Source organism: Planococcus citri, chromosome 2 (assembly GCF_950023065.1).
Source record: "Planococcus citri chromosome 2, ihPlaCitr1.1, whole genome shotgun sequence".
Lineage (NCBI taxonomy): Eukaryota > Metazoa > Arthropoda > Insecta > Hemiptera > Pseudococcidae > Planococcus > Planococcus citri.
The window spans coordinates 10,047,581-10,059,759 of NC_088678.1; the positions used below are offsets into that span (position 1 = coordinate 10,047,581).

Below are 12,179 nucleotides of genomic sequence, written 5' to 3' on the forward strand. Positions count from 1 at the left end.
ATAATGTTTCCATTCGAATGGATGTTTCTACCTGTCGCATCGTGATAATAATGAGAAAATCTGGACGCGAGCATTTTCAAAAATGCTTGCAGACGAAAAGCCTCTCCTCGTATGATTAAGTTGTTGTAAAAATCGCGTAGGACATGGAATGGTATTATATGATGGCGTGAAACTATCACTGGATATTGTGGTCCGAAACCTTGCCCGGAGAGATTTTTGTTATAGTTTGGTATAGATGGAAAAATACTGTTGGGTCTTTCTGTAATAAGGATGTCGTAATTTCCACGCAGTAGTTTATCGTGCCAACTTCTCTGAGCTAGTAATATGCTTTGAGGAATTAATGGAAGAAAAAATAGAATATGGTTCATTTTTTTTTCGATTAGTGAAATGAGGTGGTTACGAACCCATTGTTTTGTGATGAAGAAAGATAGAAAATAAGACACGAACATTGAATTTCGCGATCAAATTATGGATCTGGAAATGGTTTCTTAAATATTTTAGTTTCGTTTTGAAGCACCGAATTCATATTCCGAGTCGTATAAAACGCAAAGATCAACTCACGATTGTTTGAATAACGTGAATCTGTTTTTGGCAAATTTATCTGATTAGATTTCACAAGACAAAATGATAAATAACTTTTATTACGAATGAAAAGCTGATTATTAATATTGAAACGTTTATTAATATTTTAAATCAAATTAGCCGAATTTTAAATGTACCAGAGAGTTGTAATTAGATATTATGTAATACGCAATTTGATCGAAACAGAAAATTGATTGTGTTTTTAATCTCAGCTTGGCAGGGTTGATTGTTGACACAGGTTTATTTCAAAAATACAGGGACCTATCTAAACTATAAAAAGACCACAAAGATAAAATCGAATCCAGTTCGTTGAGTTTAAAAATTTGAATTTTTTTAAATTTGACCCTCTGAGTGTCTCCTAGATTTATTCTGATCATGTTTGAATCAATTTTTTGTCCCTCGAGCTTCAATCAATTTCTTAGATAATTTTGAAAAGTCTCACCACTTTTTCTTTTTCATCTCTTACGCCACCTATTTTACATTCAAAGTAGGCAAAGTTACCTACTTAATATTATGAAACTAGGTCTCCTGATGTACCATGAATGAATGATGATAAGATGAGATTTGATTTTGTAATTTTTTATGGGCCCATTAAAATGATAGCTTATCAAGATTTAGTTTTAAAAAGCCTTTTCAATTAGATACACGGTGTCAAATTATCTATCACGCTTCATGAAGTGGAAACATTTCTATCACCATCGCTGAAATAATTAATTGACCACATTTGTTTCCAAAAAATTAATTTGTGGTCAACCAGTAAAATTCTATAACCTACTCAAACAGAAAAAAATTAGAAAAAAAAAAAAACATGTATTTTCAATTGCTTTCAAACAGAGAATTCAAATAGGCAATGCGATGACGCTTATTCATATAAACAATTTTCTAAACAAAGACTAGATAAATGTAAATTTACTATATAAAAGTCAGACTTATTTTTATAGAAAATTTCCCATCAACAATGTACATACAAGTTTCACCTACATAAATCATATTTACATTTATTTACACGAGGTAGCATAGTATTCGTAATTTTTAAGTACAAAAATGAGTTGAATTCGAAGATTTTTTTGTTTTTCATACAGCTGTTAATTTATAGTATGTTGCGAAAATAATTAGAAAATAAGGAATTGTTTTTACAGGAAGAGACGCCGAATCTGATATATCGTTGTATTCTTCGTCCGAGTCTCCGAATTCGTTCGAATCGTAATCTGTAATTGAAAATTAGAATTGAAATTAATTATTGGGAAGGTGAAAGTAAAAGGTTAATAGTCCGGCATATGACAATAGGAGTAATTGCACCCCCCCCGCCGATCCTCCGGGACAACTTTTTCCTCAAAAGGAACATTTTGAAGCAAACTTGCCCAGAAAAAAGTTGGCCTTATTCACAAAATGGCGGCCATTTTAATTGACAGGTCAGCCAAAAGCGCAGAGTTTGCATTTCAACTAGGACTTGCACGAAATTTTTCAAACTTTACAAAGGTAGATCAAAAGATCATGCAAAAATTCATCACCTGTCAAAATTTCAAGAGGTAAAGTGCGTTTTTCGATTTTTGGTGAATTATTGAAAATCCAATTTAGGCCAAAAATGAGGGAAAAAACCAAAATTTTACCAAATTGACCAAGAAAGATGAAATTTGGGATATACCCTATTTTCGACATGCCAAATCGATTGGAAACGGTTTTAACCCGTTTTGAGCAGTTCTGGAGTCTCCAGCAGATTTTTAAAACTCGAAATTCCCACAAAATTCCATCAAATTGGAGCTGTAAAGCTGAAATTTATTCTAAAAACTAATTTCAATACGCTACGAAGTACTGCAGGTAAATTTCAATTCGTTTTGGAGCTTCCAGCGACTTTTTGAAAATTCCTGAAGCCTCCAGCAGGTTTTTGAAACTTGAAATTTCTTCAAAATTTCATCGGATGGAGATGAAAAGTTGAAATTTACTCTACACTCCAATTTTATCACCCTCTGAAGATGATTATAAGTGGGTTCAAGTCATTTTAGAGCCTCCAGCGACTTTTTTGAAAATTACTGGAGCCTCTAGTAGATTTTTTGAAACTTGAAATTTCCCCAAAATTTCATCAAACTGAGATGGAGAGTCGAAATTCATTCTGCAAACTAATTTGAATACGCTACGAAGTTGACTGCTGGTGGATTTCAAGTCGTTTTGGAGCCTCCAGCGACTTTTTGAAAGGTCATATGGTGTTTTTTTTCGGAAAATTGAAATTTCCTGAAAGTAGCTGGAAGCTTCAAAACCATTTGAAACCAACCATGTTCTGCGAAGTAAATTTCAGCTTTCCATCTCCATTTTGATGAAATTTTGTGGGAATTTCGAGTTTTAAAAATCTGCTGGAGGCTCCAGAACTGCTCAAAACGGGTTGAAATCGTTTCCAATCGATTTGGCATGTCGAAAATAGAGTATATCCCAAATTTCAGCTTTCTTGGTCAATTTGGTAAAATTTTGATTTTTTCCCTCATTTTTGGCCTACTTTAGCACTTGAAATTTTGACAGGTGATAAATTTTTGCATGATCTTTCGATCTACCTTTGTAAGATTTGAAAAATTTCGTGCAAGTCCTATGTTTAAACGCAAAATCTGCGATTTCGGCTGACCTGTCAATCAAAATGGCCGCCATTTTGTAAGTAAGGCCAACTTTTTTTTGGGCAAGTTTGCTTCAAAATGTTCCTTAGGATGTCCCTTTTAAGAAAAAAGTTGTCCCGGAGGATCGGCATGGGGGTGCAATTACTCCTATTGTCATATGCCGGACTATAATGATAATGAAATTAAAATCTAATTAAGTACATACATGATGTAAATATTGTTTCGTGTTATTTATCCTGAAAAACACTTTTTTTTTTCATTAAAAAATTCAACTATCAAATATACCTATCGAGTATCAACTTCATTTTTTGACTCGAGTTTATGTGATTAATCATGTTGTGATAAAGAAAAAAAGTTCTAAAATTGTGAATATAGGTATATATTCAGATTTTTAGAGAAATATCTATGATGGGAACAGGATCCATAAAACTGTCAGCAAGTCCAACTTTTGGTCAAAATTGCCAAAATTGTGTAATACGTAATGTTTTTTTTTTTCGTTTTTTAAAAAGTTTCTAAGGTACCCTTAAAATTCTTAAGAAGTCCCGCTCATGAAATTGTTTTGAAAGTTCTCTCGTTCTTTTCAATAAAATGATAAAGGAGCGGAGAGGGGTGGACTGAAAGAAGAATATCATGAAATCGTATCAGTGGCGTATCCAAGGAGGGAGGTTGAGGCAATTGTGTTCCCCTGCGATTGAAAATTTAAAATCAAACGTACAAAAATGGGCGTTTTTTCGTTTTTTGAACCAATTTTTCCAAAAAATTGGCCCAAATTTTTGCTTTTCATGCCAAAAATCTGGTTTTGCCCCCTCCTTGGTAAAGTTCTGGATACGCCACTGAATCTTAATTATGTACCTTCATGGAAAAAAATATCAAACAAATCTCCTACCTATTTAGAATATTTTCAAAATCAGCGGACATCTCGAGGACTTGATTTTTTGTGGGGGGGGGGGGGGGGTAACTATGGGAATATTTGACGGGATTCACGTGGTACAAATTTTAGTTTTTTGTTAACATTTTCAAAAAAGTCCTTCTTCCTTGGCCAAAATTGCCATAAAATCATACCCAAATCGGTCAGAAGCTGCCTTCCAAAGTTTCTATGAAATCTTCTCGTAAGTCAACGTCACGAAAAAATCTCGCTTTTTTCCAAAACTGGCAAAAAGACCTATCTACTTTTTTACCAAAATCCCCAAGAACTCATATTTTTTTCAAAATTGCCTTAAAGTCCTACTTTTTCGTAAAAATTGTCAAGAAGTTCCTTTCACTTTATGCCAAAATTCTCCAACTTTGTTGCACAAGAACTCCAAAAAATCCAAATTTTTGCCCAAATCCCCTAAAAGTACTCTCTATTTGGCCATGGTCCTCTAAAAGTCTTACCAAAATTTATCAAAAAATCTTACTTCTGTCAAAATTTTCAAAAAGTTTTACCTGCTTTCTCAAATAGTCAAAAATTCATAATTTTTCAGAAAATTTCCGAAAAATATCACTCTTTAGACAAAATTATTCCAAACGTCCATTTCTTTAACAAAATTCTTAAAAAGTCTTAGGTACCTTTTTTTCAAAATTATCAAAAAGCTACTCCTTTTTTCAAAAATCGCAAAAAAGTCCTCTTTCTTTATTGAAATTTCCCAAAAAGAACTGTACCTACTCTTAATCATTATGTACCTACACGAATTCCACTAAACGTCCTACTTTGTATTTTTTTGCCAAATTTCAGAAAAATCCTCAAAGTTTTCAACAGTGTCAAAATTTTGAAAATTTCCAAAAAATCTTACTATGTACTGCTTAAATTCCCAAAAAAACTCATTTTTCTGTCAAAATTCTCAAAAAATCTACGGTTTTCTCAAAGTCTCCAAAAAAGTCCTATTTTTTTGGCAAAACTGGCAAAACAAAACCTACTTTTTTTTAGGAAACCTCTACTTTTTGCAAAATCTTCAAAGAATTAGGTATATTCTTTCGCCATATTGGCCAAAATTCTCAAGTAGTCTTACCTAAAGTTTCCAAAAAATTCCAGTTTTTAGTCAAAATTCCCAGAAAATTGCACTTTTATTGTCAAATTCTCCAAATAGTTCCACTTTTTCGCCTAAGTCTCCAAAAAATCTTAGGTACTTTTAACAAAATTGTAGAGAAGTTTTACTCGAAGTCATCAAAATTCATTCCCAAAAGTCGTAAGAAAAGTTTTCAAATTAAAGCCTTACTTTTTCGACTCCAAACAGGCCTCCCTTTCTCCCAAAATGTCCAAAAAGTCCAGTTTTTTGACTGAAATTTATTTTGATTAGTTCTGAATTTTGAACCTGATACATAAAACTCGAAAGAGCGTCCTAAATTTGGGGGTGGAGGTGCTCCCCTTCCATTAAGAGAGATCCCATCTCGAAACTTAAATTTTTTTGAAAAAGCATCAAAAGGTGCATCCATGGATTTTTCAGAATTTTAAATGGTAGCTTTCACTTACAGCGCCATTTTGAAAGTTCAACTTTCGAATTTTGAAAATTTCAAAATGCTTAAAAAGTTCAAAATTGAATACCCTTTTGAACTGTGAAATCAGTTTTGATCAAAGTATCATAGTTTTGGAGGAATGCGCTGCTGAAGTTGAGTATCTCGAGACAATGTGAAAATAATGGAAGCCCCCGCACCCGCCTCTTGAGGGGGATTGTGAAACATATTTGAGCGAAACCGAAAGACATGACTCAGAAACGTTCGTTGAGTTGACATGGAATGACCCATTTTCAATTTCCAAAAACCCAATAAAAAAATCTTAACTCGGTTTATTTTCCACACTCAAATAAAATTTTGAACAAATTGAGATGGAAATTTGAAATTGAGCATAGGTTGATTGATATACCTCAAAAGTGGATTTTCGAATTCTTAAATTTTGGAAAAAGTTCTATACTTGATGAAAAATTTCCGGATTAAATGCAGCACTTTTTTAAACTGAAATTCAATTTTTCATGTAAGTACTCAGTTCAAATCCATAGCTTCGTTCAAAAACTAAAAAATTCCAACATTTTCTGAAAGATTTAGAAAAGCTCATAACAGCTTCGAATTCAATTTAATGATTCAAATATTTATGAATTTCAAACATCGCATGAAAAAATTTTAGATCTGAACCTGTAGAAATAATTTTCGTTTTGTGTGATGGACCTCTTTTTGTATAATTTTGTTTGCTTATGTCCATTTTCTCGCAGGAGATATGTTTTTAGAGAAAAGCTCGAAACGTCTATTTTGAAAAATTCTCATTCCCTCTTAGGCTCTTTTGAACGACACTTAGCATCTGGGGGAGGGGAGACTTTCAGTGTGTTACTGAGGATGGTTCTCTACACATATATTTCAAAATAATGTTCCCCCTTGTTGGAATTTTTATGGGTGAAGCTTGAAAAAATCGTATTAAATGACCCAGTAAGACTCTTCAAATCATTTGAACAATCTGTATACTTATTTTTACGAAAATCAATTCACTTTTTGGACTCGGTACATACCAATCAGTGTCGTGTTATTCGATCTCGTACTGTTCTTAAAGTCTTTGGAACCTCTCCTCGCGCTATGTTTTCGGTTATTGACTGAAAAAAATAATAATAAAATAAACACATAAATTAACGAACAAATTCATCAATTCCACCCCAAGTCTTCAGCGAAGTTAAAAAAAAAATACTCACATCTGATTCGTGGCTTTATAGTGGATATTTGACCTTTGTACTCGATAGCTGCAAACAAAGAAAAAATCGCAAAAAACAAAAGAATAAAATTAGTACTGTAAAAAAAAACTACGAAGAATCTTAAGATAAATAATTTTCCATAATTAACAAATCTTTTGGAAAGTTTTCTCGCGCGACACTCTCGCAACATTTACCATTTTTTCCTGTCAAGTAAACTCGAGAAAAAAGAAAAACAAGATTCTTTAATCATACCATCCTTTCCCCCCCGTTCTTCGCTCAATCTCTCACAAAGCTGTATACAAACTGCATTATCGTCTAGATTCTCATTATAGCAAAAATACAGGTTAGGTTAATTTTTCCACTCGCTGTCTTTTTTTTTCATGTCAATTTTTTCTCTCCTTCACTTTTTTTTTAGGCGTGTAAAAACTCTTTTACAATATTTAAATCGTCGTTGGGTTTATTCGATTTAACGTTGGCAATGAAAATTTCTCTTTGTGGGGTGAAAAAAAATTAATGAAGAAAAAAAAAACGACGACGTTGCGGAGAAGTATAAAGTGTAATCGGGCGCGCGTTAATGATGTTACCAATTCGCTTGCGTTGCGTTGGCTTGTACGATAATTTTCATCACGATGATGTCACCTCTTCAGCTCTTTTGACCTAAAAATTGCTACATGTCGAACAGATACACACGTACACGTGACACAGACAAGTTCTATTGACAGAAATCGTCGCGAGAGAAACAAAAGCAGGGACGTTTTCTATGTTCTAAATATTATAAAAAACGCGAACTGAACCACAGCAGAAAAAGAGAGGGATGCAATCTCACTAGCGAAAAAAAAACAACACCTCCGCACTGATTTGAAAATGTCTTTTAGTAATAATAATTTCCCATTTAAACGTTGCGTGCTGTTGATTCTTTCTCTAGTGTGTGTCTGTGTGTTATAAGATTATTATGGTAGATACTTTTGACAGCAAGAGCTCTCGAGATTTCAGCATTCTAAATTGTAAAAATTGTCTAGATTCTTAATCGCGCAGGTTTAGGGTTTATCCTGCTCAAACACAAGTCATACGTGTACGTTTATGATTCCACCCGGTATCGTCTGCTTATTTTTTTCGCGCCATCGAGTGCCCTTGCCCTCCGACGAGCACTGCACTGTTGCCTTTTACTTGCGAAAATAAGATAAAGCCTATAAAACGAGGTATCTATGTTGAACATTTACTATAAAATATTGGAGTTGTATAAATGGATACTTATAAAAATAACTTTTGCCACGTCTCAGTTATCTACCACCTCGCTCCTGCTTCCATCTTCTCTTAGTACCTTGGCGATAAACATAACACGAATCTCTTGTAAGCTCGTATTTTGCTATATTCTATGTACATACTCGTATACTATAGCAGGTAGTGTAGGTAGTTGTATAAAAATCTGATGGCACGATGGCAAACGAATTTCATCAACAAGCTTTTTAGCCGAATTTACGTCAAGGGGAGTGTAAATCGGCTATTGAGATTGACCTAGTTTTTTTTTTTTTTTTTTTTTTTTGGTGGAGAAAAAGATAGAATGAGATAAATAATAGGCTATGTAGTCATTGAATTTTATCGAAATTCGTGGTATGGAGATGGAGTAAAGTGGAGAAGGGGGGAGTGCGAATGAATCAGGAAGAAGCTCAATGGAAAGTAGCTGAAGGTTGAATCACTGCAGAATTAATAAGAGGCGAGTAACTCAGAGCGATAGAAATATTTTTACATTCATATTTAGATGGGGAGACTGATAAGTAGACGAAAACATTGGCGGAGGGGGATTAAAGTCCTAAGTTTTTAACAATATAGCTCGATTTTTGGTGAATCATTCACGAACGAATCCAATCATTTTCAGTGAGTCATTCGCGAACGAATTGAAAAATTCATTTATTTTTTGGTGAATCATTCACGAACGAACTGAATAATTTTTAGGTAATCATTTGCGAACGAATTGATTCGTATAAGTGACTCGTTCGCGAGTGAATCGGTTCATTTAATCAATTTTTGGTGAATCATTCACGAACGAATCAAATAATTTTCAGTGAATCATTCGCGAACGAATCGAATAATTTCCAGTGAATCATTCGCGAACGAATTGATTCATATAAGTGACTCCTTCGCGAGTGAATCGATTCATTTAATCGATTTTTGGTGAATCATTCACGAACGAATCCAATCATTTTCAGTGAATCATTCGCGAACTAATTGAAAAATTCATTTATTTCTTGGTGAATCATTCACGAACGAACTGAATAATTTTTAGGTAATCATTTGCGAACGAATTGATTCGTATAAGTGACTCGTTCGCAAGTGAATCGATTCATTTAATCAATTTTTGGTGAATCATTCACGAACGAATCGAATAATTTCCAGTGAATCATTCGCGAACGAATTGAGTCGCATAAGTGACTCGTTCGCGAGTGAATCGATTCATTTAATCAATTTTTGGCGAATCATTCACGAACGAATCCAATCATTTTCAGTGAATCATTCGCGAACTAATTGATTCGTATAAGTGACTCGTTCGCGAGTGATTCGATTCATTTAATCAATTTTTGGTGAATCATTCACGAACGAATTGAATAATTTTCAGTGAATCATTCGCGAACGAATTGATACATTTCTTTATCTTTTGGTGAATCTTTCACGAACGAATTGAATAATTTCCATTGAACCATTCGCGAACGAATTGATTCGTATAAGTGGCTCCTTCGAGAACGAATCAATGCATTCATTTTTTGGTGAATCACTTACGAACGGATCGAATAATTTTCAGTGATTCAATCGCGAACGAATTGATTCTTATAAGTGACTCGTTTGGGAACGAATTGATACATGTATTCATTTTTTGGTGAGTCATTCAAGAACGACTCGCATAATTTTTTGTCAGTCGTTGGCGAACGAATCGATTCATTAATTAATCAATTCGGTTGCGAATGAGTCGCTAAAAATGAATTTATTCGAACGCGAATGGAATTTTAAAAAAATTAACAAATTCGTTCATGAATGATTCCCTCAAATGAATTGATACCATTACGAACAATTCACTGAAAAATAAATCAATTTATACGTAAACAATTCGTTTGAAAACAGATGAACTATTTTTGAATATCGGAGGCTCTTCAAAATGCGACTGGAAGCTTCAAATCGGCTTCAAACTACTTTAATCGATCTCGCATGCTATTGTTGGTGTATAATGCAAATTTTAGCTTTTTCACTTCGTTGGGTAAAATTTCGTGGAAATTTCAAATTTTGACAATTTGCTGAAGACTTCAGAACTACTCAAAACAGTTCGAAACAATTTTTTAATCGATTTGACGGCTTTCAATTTTATCAGTAAACTTAATAAAATTATGATTTTTTTTTCAATTTTTGGCCTAAAGTTTTTCAAAAATCTGCAGGTGTACTTTTGCATGTTGTTTTGATTTAGCTGTGGTGGGTTCAGAAATGTTTTTACCGGTTGGAATACTTCCCTCGTCTCAGTTGCAGCTGCAGTTGCACATTTTCAGATCTGACCTATCAAGGCGAATCTTTTAGAATTAACATGGGCCCCCAAAAAAGTGTGCCCCTTTTAGCCTCTTTGGTCAGAATTGGAGTTTACAAACTAAAAACATGAATCCTCCCACTCTTATCAACTTTCACGGAAGAAGACAACGATCATGTGAATTGAATACACATGTGTTAATAAAATTGCCTAACCAGTTTGCCGTAAATACAGTACATTTTAATTACATAGTTATCAAATAGAACAAAAAATGAAGTTAGGAACCCCCGATTTCGCTCAATTTTTATATAGGTTTCTCTCAATAGTCTAATAAAATAGTCGCCATTATTTCCGTCCCCTTCACCGATTGGGGGAGGAGGTGATTGCTGATATCGCGAGACCGGTTCAACTTGAAGCTGAGTTGTTTACTTTAGGTATAGGGCTTGAAAGAAAATACAATTGAAGATTCAAAATCAATCATTGAAATTTAAAACTAAATTATGGTATTGTGAAAGCTCGACTTTTCATGATGATTTTCAGAAGCTGATTGCTACCTTTTAATAAATTGAAAAAATTCTTGCATTAGGTACATTATAAATACACTTTCAAATTATTGTTTTAGAAAATTGATTCTCAAAACGAAATCTGAACACTCCTGAGGGCTACAGGGGTTCTCAATTTTGAGCAGAATCTAAAAAAAAATTCAAAAGGGGAGTGGAATATACATTTTTTTCCAAATCAAAAGTGTTCAGGGCTACATAACTCAAAAATATTTTGATTTTATTGGCTGTTCAACCAGAAAATATGATCTTCATGATTCAGGCATGAAAACATGACATTCAAAAATTTTTATCCAACATCTCACAATAATTTTCTCACCACCGCAGAAAATTCGCCCCTATCACACGAATTTTTTCAGTTTACTCGCTCACGTTTTTCTTTAAATTTCCACTCTTCTCCCATCCACTCCACTAGCCAAATTCAGCTCTTAATTTTACCATTCTTTTGAGTCCGTCTCGTTCACCAAACATCCATTCTTTTGTGACTGGAGCTTAATTAAGAGTACGGAAAAATACCGAGCATAAAATCACTTCATCTTGACAACAAGGTACTTGCGTCCATACCGCGGTTACTCAGAATTTCTAAATTGCACGCTCAGTAAGTATCGATATACCTACGACGAGTAGCATCTACTCCCTGATCCTCGCGTACACTTACTTCAATATCTCTATTTTTTGTTACACCATCTCAGCGAGACGAGTAGAGCTGCAAGAGGGGGGGCATACATACACACGAGAGATTTCCAAAATGGAATTTTTTCGTCGCGCAAAAATTTCATTAACTGGAATAATAAAAGAGTGACCGGTCTCGTAATTCGTTTTTATAACTTTTTCTCCTCCTTGTTTCGCCCAAGTCCAGGGCTTCTCTCCGTTTTAATGAAAATTTCGTGAGTAAACTTTTTCTCGAGGACAAAGCCAAAACGTTGTAGCATCTTATCGCGTATGTAAAGTGGTATATCCTCGCTCATTCATTATATAACCAAAACTAATTCGCTAAGTGGATTGTGGTACTGCTAAGGTGATGCTGCGTGTGTTAAAGAAGAAAATTTTCCACATTGCGAGAAATTATATTAGCGTGAACGTTCTACCCCGCTGGCCATATACCGAAGACACGAGGGCGAAGATGAGAAAAACCGGTATTTAAACAAATTACCAAACTGCAGGAAAGGCAACGTTCTGGGTAGTTTTTAATTCTTTTTAAAAATACGCGCAGAGTGTATCTAGGTAGGTATATACTCTGATCCCCCCAAATTTTTGCAGCAATTAACAAATAGGTAAGGAA

The 12,179-nt window shown here is 34.1% G+C and overlaps 1 protein-coding gene across 2 annotated transcripts in view; it reads right to left on the reverse strand.

The window, feature by feature from the left end:
• Positions 1-1,377: 1,377 nt before the first annotated feature.
• The window catches only part of LOC135834575 (lachesin-like), a 159,507-nt gene continuing 148,705 nt past the window's right edge, over positions 1,378-12,179 (reverse strand). For both annotated transcript variants that reach the window (XM_065348492.1, XM_065348493.1), the window contains exons 8-10: positions 6,833-6,880; positions 6,656-6,736; positions 1,378-1,790 (exon numbers count right to left, since the gene is read on the reverse strand). In XM_065348492.1, coding sequence (XP_065204564.1) covers positions 1,657-1,790; positions 6,656-6,736; positions 6,833-6,880 — 263 coding nt within the window. In that variant the 3' untranslated portion in view covers positions 1,378-1,656. The remainder of the gene's footprint in view (positions 1,791-6,655; positions 6,737-6,832; positions 6,881-12,179) is intronic.